This window comes from Nerophis lumbriciformis, linkage group LG11, assembly GCF_033978685.3.
Source record: "Nerophis lumbriciformis linkage group LG11, RoL_Nlum_v2.1, whole genome shotgun sequence".
NCBI classification, from domain to species: domain Eukaryota; kingdom Metazoa; phylum Chordata; class Actinopteri; order Syngnathiformes; family Syngnathidae; genus Nerophis; species Nerophis lumbriciformis.
This window is the reverse complement of record NC_084558.2, coordinates 13,036,066-13,056,508: the sequence shown is the minus strand read 5'-3', so window position 1 is coordinate 13,056,508 and position 20,443 is coordinate 13,036,066. Positions and strand designations below refer to the sequence as shown.

Sequence of the window (20,443 nt, the reverse complement as noted above, 5' to 3'; positions counted from 1 at the left end):
TTAATAAGTATTTGCAGCCATTTGGTTACATGGAGGATGAGGAAAGGTAAGCAAACCACGGCGCATAGGCCTGGCAGAAAATGCCGCTTTCTTAAAAAGGGAAACTGCACTTTTTTAGCAAGGGATTTTGTCCATCATCCACAATCCTTATGTGAGACAAGATCACTTTCTTTTGTCTGTGCGTTCTAGTTAGGGAAAACCCGATAGCAAGAGACGGCTAACAATGCAGGTAATTGGTAATCTTTTCTGCCTATACAGCCACTCCGTTTACATGCCATGACCTGCATGTTAACTAAACTATAGCAACATTGCTATTGTAAGAGCTAACACAGAGTAACTAATTTTAGTAACAAAGCGCCTTGCACTAGCGAGAGGTAAGCTAGCTACAGATCTACTGCTTCGGAATCGTCTCAGAGTTTGGAATACGTAATGCTAGATTATAAATCATACCCCACCCTTGTATAGTAGAAGATTGTTTCCATAAGCAGAGAAATTGCTCAACTTGGAAATTCACCTTAGACCTGAAGACATCGCTAGGAAGAGTCAGCAAGTTCCTTGTTTTATTCCATCATTTCGTATCTGAGGAGTAAGGACTAGGCTGAAATCATCATCATCACTCGGCATCCCAGTGAGAGCGGCCATTGTAAGTGACTGTTTTCTTATGTTTGTATTTCGTTTAGCACCTAGCACTACTGCTACATTTCACTATAGTTGGATATGCTTAGCAAACATCTTCTAAAACATGTAGCTTATCCTCCTTATATTTAAGCGTTTGCTCTCACAAAGTCTGCCATAATTAGCGGAAGTTGTGGATGGAAATAGCGTTTGTTGCTATGCATGCTATAAAATCAATGTGCACAGCAAATAAGTTCCACTAATGCTTAAAATGACCAAAATACGGCAAATATTACATGTTGTCATAAATTACTACATTACATAGATACTTACAGCATCTATATAAAACATTGATTGAAGTCTTTAGAGTGTTTTGTAGGCAAAATAAGTGAATACCCATTACCTGAATTGTTAGCCGCTTCTTGCGAGCAGTTTTTTACTATTTAGAACACATAAAATAGAGAAAGGCATGTGTGTTCTTGTCTTACATAGGAATTATGAATGATAGACAAAATGTAAAAAAAAAAGTGCATATATTGATGGATAATAACTGTTTTCAGTATGACAATGACAATATGATTAATAAACTTAAAAGGGAACTGCACTTTTGGGGGATTTTGCCTACACAATCATTATGAGAGACAAGAACACATTTTATTTTTTTAGGCTTTTAAAGATGATAAAAAAAACGCTTGCAAGATGCGGCTAATGGGAGTCACCGTTGTAGCCTTCAAAACCCTCCATCAACGTTTTATATACACACTGCAAGTCTATATATAATGTAGTAACAGACACGTTCATAACAATATGTAATATGTTCAATATTTACAGTATTTTGGTCATTTTAAGCAATACCAGAACTTCTTTCCTCGGCACATCAGTTTCCATAGCAACGCACATTCGACTTCCAGCAGCAAAATGTGTGTTCCTACTTCCGAAAACAATGTGTTGTAATCATGGCAGACTTCGTAACAGACGACGAAGACGACTATTTTCAGACAAATGAGGATTCACAACTTTATCTTTTTTAAGCTGAAAATACGGAGGATGATCTACTGCTTATAGAAGCGAGCACGAGGAAAAGGGGGGAAACGTTGGAGCAGACGGAAACCGAGATAGTGGGGTGGCCGTGACTTTACAGTGCGAATGTGGAACTTGGAACCAAGCTATGCCAAACTAAATGGCGTGCTTACCCAAAATCAACTGGAAATGTCCCCAGCGAGCTGGGCCAAACAGACAACTGTCCATCAAGGAAGTCACGACAACTGGCCTATTCAAGTGTCCGGCCCGCCAAACCTTTTCATTTGGCCCGTCGAACATCACCCAAACAGGCTTGATTAAAACCATTAAAACTAGGGTTCATCATGTATGCAGTACTCCCGCCACCCCACAGTGGGCAACAGTGAGGCATATGTGTCACAGTGAAGCAGCAGTGGGGTGAGTAGAAGAAGACTACTCATTCAACGCTGAGTAAAAAGTCTAAATAAATTGCAAAAATCTGACTTTGTACAACGACTGGACAACAAAGTATGAATGTTTTACCCAAACAAGTGCTCGAGTCATTGTTTTCTGGCGGACCTTTTAAGCGACGGACAAATTGATTCAGACAAGCAGCAACAATGGAAGAAATACGAGCATGTAAGCTTCATCACCAAACTTGGTCAAACATTTGTAAATAGATAACATTTGCGCATAAATATATTTAGTTTGCTTTTTATTGAAATTGCTGACTTTGTGGCGTCGTTTGTAATAGGCCGTGTTGTTTTTTTGTCTGAGAGTAACGTTCAACCCTCTTTTAGTACATGTAGTGCTACATTTGACCAGTAGAGGGCGAGAACGCTAATTAAAGTTAAAGTACCAATGATTGTCACACACACACTAGGTGTGGTGAAATTTGTCCTCTGCATTTGACCCATCCCCTTGTTCCCCCTCTGGGAAGTGAGGGGAGCAGTGGGCAGCAGCGGTGGCCGCGCCCGGGAATCATTTTTGGTGATTTAACCCCCAATTCCAACCCTTGATGGTGAGTGCCAAGCAGTGAGTGCTAATTGTAATAAGTCACATACAATGTTTAGTGTGTAACTGTTGTGTAATTTATTTATGTGTAAACATTTGTAGTTTATTGTGTGAATGTATTAACACTAAACCTTCTATTTTATTTACATAAATTCTAAAATACACAATGAACATTATTTAAGTAAAATACACAATGGATGTTATACTTTTATGTTTATTTTATGTTTATGTTTTCAGTCTTAAAAATCTAAATGAAGAAAGAAGTGTATAGAAATACAACTAAAGAAGACAAATAATTCAAAAGAAGGAACATCAATCCTCAACAAAAACTGGAGCTTCTTTTTCTTCATGCTTTCAACAAGCTGCACACGGCAGAAACGAGTAGCGAAGGCAGAATAATTCCTTTATTGACAGTGCAGTGTGAAAGCTGATGTGTTAACTTTGTAATTAAGTAAACGCGGTCTCAAAAAACTATAACCTGCGGAGGCTTTTTCTGACAAAACATCCACATTTCGATGTCCGGCCCCTGAGCCTTTGGGCTCTTGAAACTGCGGCCCTCTTCATTATGTAGCTGAATAGCCGTGCACTAGAGATGCGCGGATAGGCAAATATTTCATCCGCAACCGCATCAGAAAGTCGTCAACCATCCGCCATCCACCCGATGTAACGTTTGAATAGAACTGCATCCGCCCGCCATCCGCCCGCACCCGCCCGTTATATCTAATATAGACGATGCAAGGCATTAGTGAGGCACCTGCCAACTACTCCGGTTTTCCCGTAATTCGTACGGTTTTCATCAACCTATTCCGGGTTACGGGTGCAGTGATATAAAATACGGTTTTTCATTCATTAAAAAAAAAAAGGGTGAAAACTACGCGAATTGCACCTTGTGCAGACAAGATTTTTCGATCGGACACGGAGGAATTAGCGATGTAAAAGACCACTTTGGGACAAAAAAACACAAGTCTAATGCCGTTGCTAGCGATACAAGTGGAAAACTTTCAACGTTTTTCGTCGCCCAAACAGATTCTTTGGATGTGATAAATGCCGAAGTTTTATTTACGGAGGCAATAATTGAGCATGGACTTCCAATCGCACTGGCTGATCACATGGGACAGTTACATGTTTGTAATGCAACCTTTAAAAATCATTACGCGGTGATCGCAGTCCCAAAAATAAACTTTTCTTGCATGATAATGTCCAGAAAAATTCGCTTTATATTACTATAGAGTCCTTTTAACGAATGAGTTTGATGGTTTATCACAAACCTTAAATGAAAGAAGTCCTTTGTTCGCACCATGCACCATGTTCGATGTCCCGGTTTTATGACTGTCGTAGACGTACACAGCGTCGCAGCTCTTGCAACTCACGTAGCCAGCATTGCTGTCATCCTGATTTACAACCTCATAAAAACGAGTCCACGCTGAACTTTTCTGGCCTTTTTTTCCCCTGGTCTTTAGTATTCCCTTTTTTAGTTTGTCGCGTACCACGTTTGCTGCCGGTGTTGCCATTTTTTCTTTTCTTCTTCTGATGTGGCGTGCTGCAGGTGCCTGCTGATAAATAATTGCCTGTTTCAAAGAGTGCTGCTCGTTTTTCGTATGTGGCTAACAACATTTAACTATGTATACCGGTATATATTTCCGAATTGGTTTAACTGCCACCCGCAAAAAAAAAAAAAAAAATAAATAAATATCTCATTAATCCGCCCGACCCGACCCGCGGCGCGGATAAAATCTTATTTATTTAAATTTCATCCGCCCGATCCGCGGATAATCCGCCGAATCCGCGGTTGTGTCCGCAAACCGCGCATCTCTACCGTGCACTATAATATTGATCATGATACATGCAGCACGTCACCATACAATTACACTACAAACACTGTCGAGCGAGCTGTGTACAAACAAAACATGAAATGTGAGCTAATACTTTACAGATATTGCAATATGATTGTTTGTTTTTAGTCAGTACAGACTGGTGTCATATTGCAGTGTTGTGTATTACAAACTCAAAAGCCATTCAGCTTCTGACATAAAAAGATAGCTTTTTTTAGCATGCCGTCGCAAGGCGATGTGTTACTACACTAGATTAACAGTTCCTCAGTGTTCGCTCCTATGATAACAATGTCGTTACAGCTCAGTATTTATACAGGTTACGGAACGTAAATGAAGTATTGTTGGCGGTTTCTAGATGCATTATCAAAGTGATTTAGAGGCAGAATGGATTGATCCCATTAACTGCCTTACTAGTCACCTAGAACGAGCCAATTATTACAAATTAGAATGCAAAAAAAACAACCTTTTGTCCTTTTGTCTCTCATAAGGATTGTGAATGATAGGAAAACATCCAAAAAAAAGTGCAGTTCTCCTTTGACCAATTGGCAACCAATATCCATTGACAGAAACAACATTGTATGCGCACCCTGCAAACTCACCTGCAGCCATGGTGGGAAGCATGCTGGCCCTCTCTTCATCGAGCATAAAAGCCCATTCTTCATAGTAAGTACTTAAAAAAAGAAGAGGTGAAGTTAATCAAGACAGTGCATAAAAACACGCACACACATAAATATCTATTACAGCACTCATTAGGAAAGAGTTATTGGCTCTCACATAAACAAAATCTCCCACATTCATACATTGCACTCACCCGAGGCGCAGTCGGTCAGCCAGCAGCGTGTGCAGGTAGCGCTCCAATGAGTGCTCGTTAAGTGCGCAGCGCAGCCAGGCGCGACCCCTGCCGAGCTCGGAGGTGATATGACGGAGTGAGTAGAAGCGCTGGAGCTCGTGCCTGTTGAGATGCTCCTTCACGTAGAACCAGAAGGTGAACTCTGGAGAAGAAAAGCAGGATTAAGACTGAAGTCAATAAATATAAGTGAGAAAATGTACAAAATAACAAGGGAAAAGGTTAGAGTGGAGGACAGCACATGTATTAACTGTCAAATTACTGACAATGGTGGAAAAATACTTCAAGTCCTGGAATCTTTTACTTTATCCAAACACTTAAATGGAGGGAATTTGCGTTTAATTTGAATGTTAAGTACAATATTTTTAGTATTTTAGTCAAAACCTTTGTCAAACATGAAAAAATGTTTCCTGTTATTTGGCTGTAAAAAAAATTCTCTGAATTGCAGTGAATTAATTCCTTTTTCTATCATTTCAATTAAACATCCTCTGGGGTGGGGCCAATTTAATTAAATTCAGATGTACAAATAATGTTTAAATTTTCCTACTTGACTTTTAGTTTTTGTGTGATTTTAGGCCCAAAGTGTTCAAACACTGAGACAAAATTTTAAAAAGAATACCAGCACAATCAAACACATGAAGTTGTACTTAAAAAAACTAGGCTGTTTTTATGGTGCAACAGAAGTATGTAAAAATACTAAGAACAACCCTGGACTGCAAAAGGTTTGAGTTTAAATTAGGACTGTCAAATTTAACGCAACAAAGCACAAACAATTATCGTATAAATCTTGTATAAATGCAGATTAATCAAATAAATACTTTTTGGGAAGAAAAGAGAGCTCAGCACCTTTATCCGAAAATATTTTTGTTGAAAAAAAAAAGTTTTTGCTTAAGCAACTGGTTTAAGGAAGAGTAAATGCAGACCTAAGTGCAGGGCCGCTGCGCCCTTAACGCGGGACATGCGATGTGGGTAGGGGGGGGCACGTTTTGCATGAAGAAACGCATGTAAAATGTCAAATAAATGACACGTGCTTCTTAAAAAATTTTACTGCAAAAGTATTCCTCTTCGCTTACTGCTTTGTCACTGATAAGTTTTAGTCCAAAACATGCACTATATTAAATTCAAGTTAATAGAAATAGAAATAGAAATTGAAATTATAAAAATTGTTTCACATCAATAAAGTGTGAAAAAGATTTGTAATGGGTAAGGGGGCCTTCAGGTAAAATTCCGCTTCGGGCCCCCCTTTATCGCAGTGCGGCCCCAGTGCACTCTGAGTTATGGTAAAGAAAAAAAGTTGATTCACAACACAATCGTGATTATCATTAGCTGTGTTTCCATTGCAGTTTTTGGCAAAATAAAAACAAATATTTCTAAAATTTCGACCAAATACATTTGCTACTTGTAGGTGTTTCCATTAAAGGGTGTTTTGCGTCATGAGTCGTAATTCTCGTCAAATCTCGACCCCACTTTGAGGAAGATGGACACTTTGCCATTCCATGGTTTTGGAGCTCTGGTTGCACTTGCAGCCACTGCTGTTACTGTGATTGTCAATAGAAGACGAAGGCACCGGGTGATCGCTCAAAAGCAAACGTACTTACCTACGGCGGCAGCTACGAATTAAGGGATTTTTGGGAGAGAACTGTGAACGAGGAATTCCCGGACCAATTGTGGATTCAAGGGCCCCCTCGACATTGTTTGGGCATGTGGGCCTCTCCGAGCCAGCGGGTCGGTCTCTATTGCCGCCTCGCTCCCCCCGGCCGACCAATCGAAAGCTAAATTAAGACGACCCGTCTGCCTGCCCTAGCTGTCCTGCATCGGCGCCCAACCATTTCGATGTTTAGGTGCCCTGAAAATGCGTAAAAAGTCTTCCAGAAGATGTGAGACAGGCTTCAAAGTTGGCAATGTTCAAATCCACGATGAAAACCCTTTTATTTAATTGTGCATATGACAACTGAAAGTTTTTATCTACACTCTTTAATTTTTTTTTTTTTTTTCCCCCATAAGGGACAAGCAGTAGAAAACGGATGGATGGATGACTCTATTTTCATTTTTGCTTTCTTGTAATTTTCTGTAAAGCACTTTGAATTGCCTTGTGTATTATAAATTAACTTGTCTTGCCTTGTCTAGATTCAATTTTTCAAAATAATTTTTTTAGGCCATTTTGCGCTGACTCACTGCACGTACCCACCAGCAGCAAAGAGGAGTGGAGCTACAACCTGTTTTGAAAAAGTTTTATTAACTATAACGTGAGAAGGTTTTGAGCAAACAAATAACATGCATAGAACTAAAACATTTAAAAACATGTTCCCGTATTATGACATTTTGACAATAAAATTACATTTGTGTCGAAAAATTTGACACTTTTTTTTAACATTTAACAAAATTCAAGTGTGATTAATCAGATTTTTTTTGTAACTATTGTTTGATAAGCACTAGTTTTTAGAATGAAGTGTTAGCCAATGCAGAGGAATTAACAGAGGCTTGTTAGAATAAATATGTGTAAGTTATCACACAACTCTTATGCTTAAAGGCCGTTGCTATAGTTATTAGCTATTGTGCTCAAGTTGTACATTTCTATCTGTGCAAGGACAAAACTTGTTATCAGTCACGGCATATGAGGGATTGCCTCGCCGCAGATATTTTGTTTGTCTTAGCCCACTAACAGCCAAGGACTTCAAGGACCTCAACGAAGATAAGACGACAGCATGCAGACGAAGCAGAGACAAGGCAATCACAAGGCCCCAGCACATTCCGTCACGTATTGTGCGTACTGGGAGCTGCTTTGCATGAAATGTGTGGCCACTCCTTTTAGATGCGGCCTCAGTGATGTAACCAGGGACCTTCCAAATAAATAGAGGAGCACATGGGCTGGACTTTAGAGCGTATGTTGGTTTTGTAACTAGAGTACAGCCCAAAACGTCTCTCCTCATTGAGCTAAATTTAACTCTGTCTCTGCATGATTCCTTGCTTCTTGTCTGTTTAATAGATGTCATCAGTGTTTGAACCTGACACGCTGCATTCTTAAATGTCAATTTTATGTGGCAAACAGTGAGATGGTTGCAAGTAGGGTTGACTCCAAACTCCACAGAATCCTGAGACTAACCATGCAGTTACACTTCCCCATGAGAACATAAATAAAGTGAAACTGTTACAGTGGTTAATCTATACTCTCACACAGCTGCAGGTTTCTTTTTTTTCCTTTGTAAAACAAAACAAAAAAGTATATGAATGCACACCGCAAAGCAAGCAGCTTCAACGCAATGTCCCAATACTCCTGTCAATTTCAACTTGTTTTTATTTTTATATTTTGGTTAACGTCTTGGTTTTTACATAAATAAATGATAAATGGGTTATACTTGTATAGCGCTTTTCTACCTTCAAGGTACTCAAAGCGCTTTGACACTATTTCCACATTCACCCATTCACACACACGTTCACACACTGATGGCGGGAGCTGCCATGCAAGGCACTAACCAGCACCCATCTGGAGCAAGGGTGAAGTGTCTTGCCCAAGGACACAACGGACATGACTAGGATGGTAGAAGGTGGGGATTGAACCCCAGAAACCAGCAACCCTCCAAATGCTGGCACGGCCACTCTACCAACTTCACCACGCCGCCCCCCATGTCAATGTCAATGTCATGTCAATGACTTCACATTTCGCCGTCATTCTTTATCATTTTAGATGTTTTTCTGTATTAAACACCATCAGAAGTGGGTAGTAACATGCTACATTTACTTAAGTAACTTTTTGGATAAATAGCACCTGTCGGAATAGTTTTATTGCAACATACTTTTTATTTTTACCAGGGTATTTTTGTGAAGAACAAACGCTACTTTTATTTTGTAACATTGAATTTAATTCTGAAATCGTCATTATATTTCAATATTTATTCATCGATTACTGCTTGCAAGGACAAAATTGTTTTAGCTTCTTAGAGAGACTTAGAGAGTAGGGCCGTAACTAGGATTTGACAAATACCGAGGTCAAAAATTGGTTGTCCAAGAGGAACTTTGAAAAGCTGAAATCATGGGTATCTCTGTACCATATAAATTATATTACCTTGAGCAACACAATTAATTTCCAGAATAACAAAAGTTTTAATTGAGCAATAACTATTTATCACTCATCTAACATATTTGATAATCAGCATGATTTTGTAACAGTCCACTTTGTTATTAATATCCTGAAGTTTAGCATATTAAACAATTTTAACATAATTAAAACATACATTTAAAAGAGATACCACATTTTCAACAATGGCCAGGTTCGACCCCAAGACCTTCTGCTTTGCACTGCAAGTACTAATGACTTCAACCACTTAGCCTACGGAAGTAAAGGAGGAAAATATTTTCTCATATTCTAATCAGTGACAGAGCATGACGTGGCCAGGAATACATTTGGGGTAAAATATTATATGAAGCGCCATTACTGTCATCCAATAATTTACATTTTAATGTGCTTCTTCTACACTGATTGCGAAGCCCTACGCAGAGCGCGTGTTCTGCATTTAGAGCGGGGCGGCACCTGACTGACATGACAGTATTATACCAACAGCGTTTCACATCAATATCATTCAGCTGAAAGCAACATGGGCAGCACGGTGGAACAGGGGTTAGTGCATGTGCCTCACAATACGAAGATCCTGAGTAGTCCTGAGTTCAATCCTGGGCTCGGGATCTTTCTGTGTGGAGTTTGCATGTTCTCCCCATAAAATACACCCCCGCTACCACCAAACCCCCCCCCCCCCCCCCCCCCCACACACACACACACACACACACCTTGTAGCGTCCCGGAAGAGTTAGTGCTGCAAAGGGTTCTGGGTATTTGTTCTGTTGTGTTTATGTTGTGTTACGGTGCGGATGTTCTCCCGAAATGTGTTTGTCATTCTTGTTTGGTGTGGATTCACAGTGTGGCGTATATTTCTAACAGTGTTAAAGTTTTTTATTCGGCTACCCTCAGTGTAGCCTGTATCGCTGTTAATGAAGTATGCGTTACATTCAATTGTGTGTGCGTGCAGAAGCCGCACATGTTATGTGACTGGGCCAGCACTCATTGGACTGGCTGAAAAAGCAGATGTGACGATTTTCGGAAGGGGCGCTGCAGTTTGGAAGACTCCCAGGAGGGTTGGCAAGTATTAGAATTAGCGGTGAACGCGGTCTTACCGCGGCACCGCTGCAATATATAATCGGCGGGCCAGCTTTAGTGTTAATTTGATATCGCCTCAAGGGCCAAGTGAAATTACATGGCGGGCCACATTTGGCCCGCGGGCCAGAGTTTGACACCCATGCTGTAGAATAAAGGTATTTTTCTGCAGAACTGTTTGCATCGTCACTTAATTAAAGGTGGTTGATCTTAACAATTCAGAAAAAATCTGTAAAATAATGGTATTTTTCTGTGGAACTGCCAGCATTGTCACTTCATTAAAGGTGTTTGATCGTAATAATTTGGAAATACTCTGTAGAATAAAGGTATTTTTCTGCAGAACTGTTTGCATCGTCATTTTATTAAAGGTGGTTTATCTTAATAGTTTAGCAAAAAATCTGTAAAATTACGATATTTTTCCGCAAAACGTTTCATTAAAAAATTCTGTAAATATAATGTTTTTGATCATTTGGTTTACAATGTTTTACTTTAATTTTATGGTTTTCGTTTGGCAGCCGTAGCTGCCAGTAGATGACCGTTTTTTTACAGAATTTTTTTTTTTTACAGTGTACTCTACCCACCTCTGTTTACCATATTAACACAAAAATAAGACTTTTTTCTCTAAAAAATCTTATTTTCAAGGTATTTAGGTTTTATATACATACAGGAATAAACATCAGAAGTGCTGTCTCTTTGCCCCTCTCTCCCCTCCATGGACAACAACACTCTTTAAATGTCTATTTAAGAAGCTTTTCGCGAAATCTGAGCTGCTAGAAATAGTACAATATAAACGTCATGTACCATGTTTTGAACCATTTTGGTTGTTGGCAAACAGATGACACATTCGTATCCTGTCCTTGCATTGTACCTGTTTCCGCCTTGCTGCTAAAGCCAGCAGCCTGCTTGATGGCGGCGGCGGTGAGTGCAAGACCTCTGCTCTTTCTCAAGCCATGCTGCAGCACGGCTTCAAGCTGGGCGCAAAGACATATCACCCTGCAGAGGCAAGGAGAGGACGGCTTACTTTTAAAGTGACTTGGACTCCTACAGAAAATGAATAACCCCTCTGTTCCCCTGCTGAGAAAGGAATCACTGCGGGGCGACTTGAATGGTCTTACCTGCTGTCTGAGTCTGTTGCGATTTCTTTCCTTCCTCCGAAGCGGATTTGGCACTGGTAAACAAAAATAAATAATTTCACATTAAACACTTTGTAACAGATCATCCGACCCACTATCTTAAATGGGTCCTATTATAATTTTAATCTACATCTAAAACACTTTGTTGTGGTTTACATAACCTCTAATAGTGGTGCTTTTGTCCAAATTCTGTGTAAATTTAGCCTTATAAACCCATTTTCAAGTTTCCGCCGCAACTCCGCCCAGTCAGCAATGTTGTAGTTTTAGAGGTAGGATTCCATACAACAAATATCATGAATTAGAACTATACGCCACTTATTATTAGAAATGGCAACAGCAGGGGATTTGATCCAAGCGTACATGTACGATGCCAAAGTCGTTTCCGCAGCGAGAGGAAAGCGGAGAAGAATAAACTTCAGAACTGAACTAAAAGCGTCTCAAAAGGTTAGTTTTTTTTTAGCTTCCTCTTTCAACGCCTTTCAGTCCATAAAGGTGTACAGGTATAATGGCTGTGTTATTATAAAGCCTGCATCCATATTTAAAACCACTATATACATCCATGCAAGAGTATTGCAGTTTAAGTAGCCTGTTTATATCTCATCTCTTTGTAGTCCAGGTAAGATAAAGTTACATTGCTAATGTATCATTACATCGGTCATATCTACAGTTACTAGACTTACTGTTTCATAGCATCTATCGTTAGGATAAATTGTAGGAACTGTCTCGTGATTAAATGTAGTTTTGGGTAAATCCTTCTGTATATTTCCCATTGGACCGAAGTGGGTTTCTTAGCCAGGCTCTGTGCTTCCATGTCCGTCTGCAATTCTCGCTGGACCATTGCGTCCGATACTCCAAGTAGGTACATTGTCACAAAACACAAAAGTTACTACTTGTTCAGATGAGGTTGGAGGTTAACAGAGCCTTTTTGGTCATGGAGTTCTACACGGACAACTGCCGATCCAGAAAATAAAAATGGCGGACTTAGGCAAAGGTCTCGGGAAAACCTCTACTATGCTGTCGTCACAAGTTTTAACAAATGTAACAAATAAAGGAACATTTTTAGAATGGCTTGTTTGGAACAACGTAAAATTGTTTTATAACCATCTCCTCAACAGTTTTGCCAACTTCCTCGCTCAATCTGCCGACTTTACAGCTCCTTTTTTTTCAGAAAAACGCGATTATCGACAAATCTAGAGACTTTTTCAGATGTTTTGGAGACATAAAATCCCGAATTACTCTGCAGTGAATATCCTTAACGAGCAGCGGGTGCTGCTGTGATGACCACCTCACAGGTAGTCAGGTTGACAGTAGCCTCGCGCAGCAGTCCCAGCTGCTGTCAGACAGTCTTAAGTGTCCAGACTGCAAGTGAAATTCGCATGTTCAAACCTGCTGCAGTTTGCGCCTTGGTTTACAGGGCGAAATTTAAATGTGTATTCACTGTCATGTCACCCTATAATTAAAAATAATCGTAATGCTGGTGACAATTATAGAAATAAGGCAATGTCGTAATCTCGCAATTTATAGCGACCTTTAGGACAGCAAATAGCTACTTTCCTTACTGAGGAGTTGGCAACACTGCTCCTCTGCGCCTCCGTGATTTTCATTCACATTTTCAGCACTTATGGGGATTCCGAATACACAAAAACAGGTGCCAACAGGCAAGAAACGTGTCTTGCATAATATAACCCCTTTAAAGGCCTACTGAAACCCACTACTACCGACCACGCAGTCTGATAGTTTATATATCAATGATGAAATCTTAACATTGCAACACATGCCAATACGGCCGGGTTAGCTTACTAAAGTGCAATTTTAAATTTCGCGCAAAATATCCTGCTGAAAACGTCTCGGTATGATGACGTCTGCGCGTGACGTCACGGATTGTAGAGGACATTTTGGGACAGCATGGTGGCCAGCTATTAAGTCTTCTGTTTTCATCGCAAAATTCCACAGTATTCTGGACATCTGTGTTGGTGAATCTTTCGCAATTTGTTCAATGAACAATGGAGACAGCAAAGAAGAAAGCTGTAGGTGGGAAGCGGTGTATTGCGGCAGGTGTTGTGCCGGATAACGCACCCCCGCCGTAGAATGCACCCCCTGACTGTTGTGCCGGATAACACAGCCGGTGTTTCATTGTTTACATTCCCGAAAGATGACAGTCAAGCTTTACCATTGGCCTGTGGAGAACTGGGACAACAGAGACTCTTACCAGGACGACTTTGAGTTGGATACGCAGACGCGGTACCGTGAGTACGCATGCAGCTGCGGCTTCCAAACATTTGATCGCTTGCCCGTACGTGCGTGCCGCTATGTGCATGTCACGTACATAACTTTGGGGACTTTGGGGAAATATATGTGCTGTATGAACTTTGGGGAGGTGAACGGTACTTTGGGCTGTGGGATTGAGTGTGTTGTGCAGGTGTTTGAGTTGTACTGGCGGGTTATATGGACGGGAGGGGGAAGGTGTTTGTTATGCGGGATTAATTTGTGGCATATTAAATATAAGCCTGGTTGTGTTGTGGCTTTAGGTTTATTTACTGTTTTAGTCATTCCCAGCTGAATATCAGGTCCCACCCGCCTCTCACAGCATCTTCCCTATCTGAATCGCTCCCACTGCCCTCTAGTCCTTCACCCTCACTTTCCTCATCCACAAATCTTTCATCCTCGCTCAAATTAATGGGGAAATCGTCGCTTTCTTGGTCCGAATCGCTCTCGCTGCTGGTGGCCATGATTGTAAACAATGTGCGGATGTGAGGCGCTCCACAACCTGTGACGTCACGCGCATATCGTCTGCTACTTTTTTATCAGCGACCAAAAGTTGCGAACTTTATCGTCGATGTTCTCTACTAAATCCTTTCAGCAAAAATATGGCAATATCGCGAAATGATCAAGTATGACACATAGAATGGACCTGCTATCCCCGTTTAAATAAGAAAATCGCATTTCAGTAGGCCTTTAACTATAGTAAGCAGTGGTGAGAATAGTTAAAAATTTGGCCTTAAGATTTGTCATTTTTGTGAAGATAAAAGAAAACGCGTGTTTGTCCTCTTCAACCATGTACTGTGTGCAAAGTCATGCTAATGACAGCGCAGTGTGAGTCCTTGCGTAAAATGGCATGCAGATTTAATCAATTGCATCTGTTACTGTAAAAGTAATTTGGGGATGATGTTTGAAAGGATGTCATATTTATGTATATGGATGTTCTTATTCATCCTAATCATTGTGCATGGACTTAGATTGGTCATCTCTAGTCCCTAGTCTGCAGACTCGAGCTGAGCAGTCTATGAGCATGAACTGATTAAGCCTGCTCGGCGAAACGTCTTCTGAGACAAACCGAACAGTCCAGCTGTTATCGATTGAATGCCCTGAGAATGTCATATTTACAACGAAGAACTATAACTTTCAAATGTTGACACTGACTTGTTTAACAGCATCCAACAGCCTCTCCAGGAGGTTCTGTCTTTTGGCGTCACTCTGCAGAGTGCCTGTAAAAGTCAAGAAAAAACACATTCGGGTTTCAGGGAGGATCAACTGGCTGCATTTGTATGCATAATAATCACATGCACGGAAATAAATATAAGATGGTCACACAACTGCTAATAGCAAGAAGAGGCATCCTTTCGCATGTCCGTACAGAATAAGTGTTGGTTCTGTAAGTAACTGCCACACCCAAAGTTACATACATATCAATAAATGAATGGGAATTTAGCAGTTTTACAAATTACATGAATCGTTCATTTTAGAATGGACTGTGATATTAGTGAATTTGTTGGTACATATGCATATATATGGATTTATTTATTTACTGTATGGTAATTCTATATTACTGTATATAAGTGTATCTCAGAAAACATTAAGAAATTCAACTAAACATAGGGACTGGTACATTTGTTTCAACTGTTTCACAATTCAAACTTACCGTTCATTGTGACAACAAAAGTTGAGGCGCAGTAACATTCAAGCTGGATGCTGCTTCATGACAGTGTAGCTGCTAGTCATCCACCACCGCAGCTAGCGAGGGGCCGGACCCATGCTGCCTCCGTGGCCGAGCTTGGCACACCCCAACGCGGCTCCAGCAGCGATGCTCGGTCGGTGAGAGGAGAGGCCTGCCGGTGGTGACTCAGTAGCCGGGGATGAGCGACTTCCACGGGTGGACATACAAGTGTGAGTGTTACACACAATGCCGAGCACGAAAAGTAAGTTTGTTTCCCCCCTCCACTAATAATGCTGATAGTATTTTTTTATAGCGTGTTCACTCACTACAGCCTGTGTGACATTGCAAAAACCGGAAGCGGACTATTGACTACTGAGCAGTCTTTGGTCACGTGACAAAACACCCAGCTGTCATATGCCTTTGCGCAAAGGTTGATGGGAGATGTAGTCTGAAACTGTTATTAGGGCCCGCCATGGCCCATTGCAAAAGGACTCCCACAGGGAGTCCTTATGCAATGGGACATAAGGACCTATTGAATTTCTAAGGTTTTATTATTATTATTATTATTATACCGGCCGCCTCTTCGAGCACTAATTTGACCCACTTAACATGCTTCAAAACTCACCTTATTTGACCCACCCATCAGGACCTGCGAAAATTGTCTTTTAATAAAAAAAACAAACCGCAAAAATCAAAATTGCGCTCTAGCGCCCCCTAGGGGAAAAAAAACTAGACTGCCTGTAACTCCCACTAGGAAGGTCGGAAAGACATGAAACAAAATCCTCTATGTAGGTCTGACTCACACCTAACTTTCATAATGGTACATTCTCGGGCTAAAATCTACAGGAAGTTGGCAATTCCCCCTTCAAGACAAAAAAGTACTAAAAAAAGTCACTTTTGACTCTTTGAGCTGTAATTTCACCCCCTTAACATGCTTCAAAACTCACCAAACTGAACACACACATCAGGACTGGCTAAAACTGTGCTCTAATGAAAAAACCTAACCCCAAATTTAAAAATTGTGCTCTACAGCAATTTTTTTATAAAACGCACAAAAAACTGCTCCTCGGAAGAAAAAAATTACAAAACTGCCTGTAACTCACACTGGGAAGGTCGGAGAGACATGAATGAAAAACCTCTCCGTAGGTCTCACTTAGACCTACATTTCATAAATTGACAACCCCCAGCAAAAATCAACAGCAAGTTTGCTATTCCCCCTTCAAAACAATTATTTTGTAAAAACCGGTCACCTTCCTTCAAAAACTATCTCCTCTGAGCGCGTTTGTCGTTTCGGCTTCAAACTAACACAGGTGAGAGATTAAACCCTTGTGCATAAATTAACAGAACAGTTTTTTTATAACTGCTCCGGTTTTGATTTTATGACCCTTCAAAGACCCGCTGCGCTGATGCTGCTGCAATGCTGTTTTTTCAAGATGGCTGCTTAAAAGCAGGAAGCACCAACGTGCCCACACAATGCAGACAAGGTAGGTACACTAGTCAAAAGTCTTGGGACACTTCAGACTACAAGTAGACAAAAGTATTGGGACACTTAGGACTAGCACCTGCCAAATACGCGGGCCCGAACAACGCTGCTTGCAGCTTTAATGTTTATAAGTAATTTGTTAAACAATGTTTTTTCATTCCAATATGGTATAATATGATCTATTATAGTGTAATATATGTGTATTATGTTATATGATATTCAAGTCATGTTATGTAACATGTAAATATAATATAATCATGTCACATATACAATTAAAAAATATATGATAAATGAAATAATAAAATATATCATAGTGTATGTTATATTATCGTATATAACAGAGGTGTCCAACTCAAGGCCCGGGGGCCAGATCTGGCCCGCGACATCATTTTATCTGGCCCACAAACACCTGGAAATGATGTGTCAATGAAGTACTCACTAAATGTAATGGGTTTTTTTTTTCATTTTGACAGAAAAAATAGATGCAGTGCTTGAAATTGCAAACCTTTTCAACTTTAATAGTATCCAATATTGCAACAAATATTACAGTATGTTATCGTACTTTCCAAACGTTTTTTGTCTAAATAAAAATTAACACTTAAATATCTGCTTGACTTATGATTTTACAGCAAACTACCCATCAAATAAATAAAAATGACAATACATTTTACGGTGTTCTTTACAGCATATTACTGTAAATTGGGGAAAAAAACTACAATTGTCTGCGATGAGGAGGCGACTTGTCCAGGGTGTACCCCGCCTTCCGCCCGATTGTAGCTGAGATAGGCTCCAGTGCCCCCGCGACCCCAAAGGGAATAAGCGGTAGAAAATGGATGGATGGATGGAACTACAATTGTTTTGCGTTTAAATTCTGTTGACTGAGCTGCCATGTTTTTGCTGTAAAATCTTTTTTTTAACAGTTTATCACTATAAATGGAAAAATTATACATTTGTTTTTACGGTAGAAAAACAGGCAGCTCAGTTGCCAGAATAAAAAAATAACTTGTACTGTTTTTCCATTAACAATATAATGGTGTAAAAAACAATCTAAATTTAATAGCAAAATTCTGTCAGCTTTTTCCGTAAACGCACCCCCCAAAAAAAAAGTGGTACTGTTTTTCCATTTACTGTGAAATGTTGTAAAATATTTAAAAAAAACATTTTACAGTAGAATTTTGTTAATGTAACATTTTTACTGTAAAATCAACAGTCTATTTAAAACTATTTATATAATTAATAATGAAATCCAGAGGCAAATTCATACATTATTAGCTGTTACAAGCGGCCCTCTGATGGCAGCCATAACTGCCATGTGGCCCTCAATGAAAACCAGTTTGACATCCCTGGTATATAATAGAACATAACACAATATAAAAGATCAAGATTCTCTATGCAGTTGTGGTAGGTCTACTTAACAAACCTTCTTCCACAAAGACTATATTTACATAAATGTATTCATATGCTGTATACAATTTGACAGCAATACCCAGCACAAATAAATAAAAATACAAATGACTCATGTGGACATTTTGAAATACAATCAATGACAACATATAAGGCACAAACTCAAGGCCCGGGGGGGCCAGATCTGGCCTGTCAATTATTTAATGTGGCCGTAAAAGCCTGTGAATAATGTGCGTCAATAAAGCACTTTCTGGCTATATGCATTTATTCTTTAAATTTTGACGGAAAAAATTGTACCGCATGCAACTGCACATCTCCGAAACGTAATTGTCATGCAACAAGATATTCAAAGGATTTGGGGGGATTATCAAAAAGAAATCCCTAAATATCTGCTTGTCGCCTCGACCCCGACTTCCAGTTTCAAAGCAATTTATTCATCAATCTGTTATTGATGGATATCAGAATATTATAATCCAAAAACAATTGTGAAATGAGGCTATGGTGTTTAATTTCGTATATATTCACTGTTACAAGCGGCAGCCACAATTGCCATGTGGCCCTCATGAAAACAAGTTTGACAGCCCTGATACAGCGGATTAGTCAACAAGAAGAGTAACTTTGTGTATACTGAAACTACTGTGTTGAATAATTAGATACTAATAAAACCAAAACACAGAATACAGTCTGATTAATACAAATAATTCAGACAAAGCTTGTGAGAATACAACAATTGATCCTGACCAAAGAAAAATAAACATGCATGATAGATAGATCAAATAAGGCTATCAGGTTGGTATACACATTGATTGAAAATGAAAACTTTGATAACGGCACTGTTACATATTGCCATGATGTCATCTTCCAGAGTGAAATATTCTTTATAATCGAAAGGGACAAACGGTAAAACATGGACGGATGGAAGTTGCTGAGGAAGATTCATAGGGCACTTTTATTGGTGCACTGACACTGCACTCCATAATCTCGACATAATTATCCTTTGCAGAGCTCGTACACGACGTGTATCTTATCAGCCAGTCTAGATAAGAGCATGTGAACTTATCCATAGACAGAACTTGAGCCTTGTCTAATCATTAGCTAAGTGTGCACTGCCATTGCCGAGTAAATACATATAAGACAAGTGCCGCTTTATTTTAGTTCATTATATGGACAGTGTCTCTCTGAAAAGTTGTTTTGACGAAGAGGCAATGTCCGCATCGTAAATAGTGAAGAGTGATACATCAGTGCTCTGCAGCTGCCCACCGTTTGAACCCTTTTTGGGGCTCGACCTGCCATTCTTTCCAAAAGAGTTCCGAATCCCGCTGGAGAGTCGGCTGGACGCCCGTCTCACCACTCGACTCAGTCCTTTGTTGCTTTTCGGTTTCAACATCCCCACGTCGTCCTCCAGCTCGTCTGGCGACACGTCGATGTTGCCGGAGTACCAGAACACCCACCAGATGAGGCTGAGGAAGATGACGATGGCGCCGGCGTAGATGAAGAGGTCGTGGATCACCAGGCCTCCGAAGACCCCCACCATCATGATGAGCGTGCCCAGTATGTCGTGGGCTACCGCGAACCAGAAGGAGCACTTGCAGCGTCCAACTCCTCCGTACCTCCTTTCCAGGACCGGTTCCATCTGCACGGAGGTGGACATGGTGAGAATGCGGGGTGGAGACCAGCAGAAGGTGCATGTGTAGTTGCGCGCAGTAACAAAATGGCCAAAGTTCAATGTGCGCATGTGATTATCGACAAGAAGCCGCGCCAGCCTGCTGACAGTTGAATCATTGGTTTGTTTAGCTGTGATGATGCAAAGACACTGATGCCTTCAGTCTTCACTCTTTCTGTGCTGGGATAGGCTCCATGAACAGGACAAGCGGGGACGGGGACAGGGGATTTCAAGCCTCTTGGTAGTGACATCGACGCCTTCTCTTCTCTTTCAGTATAGGGATCCAAACCAGGCCCACTACCACAAACATCAGTCCGACAGATAGGCAGGCGGACGGGACAGGGCGGCCCCCCCGCACCACCCCGGAGGACTG

The 20,443-nt window shown here is 40.4% G+C and overlaps 2 protein-coding genes across 3 annotated transcripts in view; both read right to left on the bottom strand.

The window, feature by feature from the left end:
* The window catches only part of snx29 (sorting nexin 29), a 376,077-nt gene extending 360,197 nt beyond the window's left edge, over positions 1 to 15,880 (bottom strand). For both annotated transcript variants that reach the window (XM_061967306.1, XM_061967307.1), the window contains exons 1-6: positions 15,506 to 15,880; positions 15,007 to 15,071; positions 11,569 to 11,621; positions 11,322 to 11,446; positions 5,272 to 5,452; positions 5,060 to 5,130 (exon numbers count right to left, since the gene is read on the bottom strand). In XM_061967306.1, coding sequence (XP_061823290.1) covers positions 5,060 to 5,130; positions 5,272 to 5,452; positions 11,322 to 11,446; positions 11,569 to 11,621; positions 15,007 to 15,071; positions 15,506 to 15,512 — 502 coding nt within the window. In that variant the 5' untranslated portion in view covers positions 15,513 to 15,880. The remainder of the gene's footprint in view (positions 1 to 5,059; positions 5,131 to 5,271; positions 5,453 to 11,321; positions 11,447 to 11,568; positions 11,622 to 15,006; positions 15,072 to 15,505) is intronic.
* A 2,813-nt stretch (positions 15,881 to 18,693) lies between these two features.
* Positions 18,694 to 20,096, bottom strand: LOC133610086 (transmembrane protein 238-like). Its single transcript, XM_061966148.2, has one exon. The coding sequence runs from the start codon at positions 20,056 to 20,058 to the stop codon at positions 19,567 to 19,569; it is 492 nt and encodes a 163-aa protein (XP_061822132.1). The 5' UTR covers positions 20,059 to 20,096; the 3' UTR covers positions 18,694 to 19,566.
* Between the last annotated feature and the right edge of the window lie 347 nt (positions 20,097 to 20,443).

Coding starts and splice junctions, on each gene's coding strand:
- LOC133610086 (XM_061966148.2), bottom strand. CDS start 20,058: ATGTCCACCTCCGTGCAGATGGAACCGGTCCTGGAAAGGAGGTACGGA.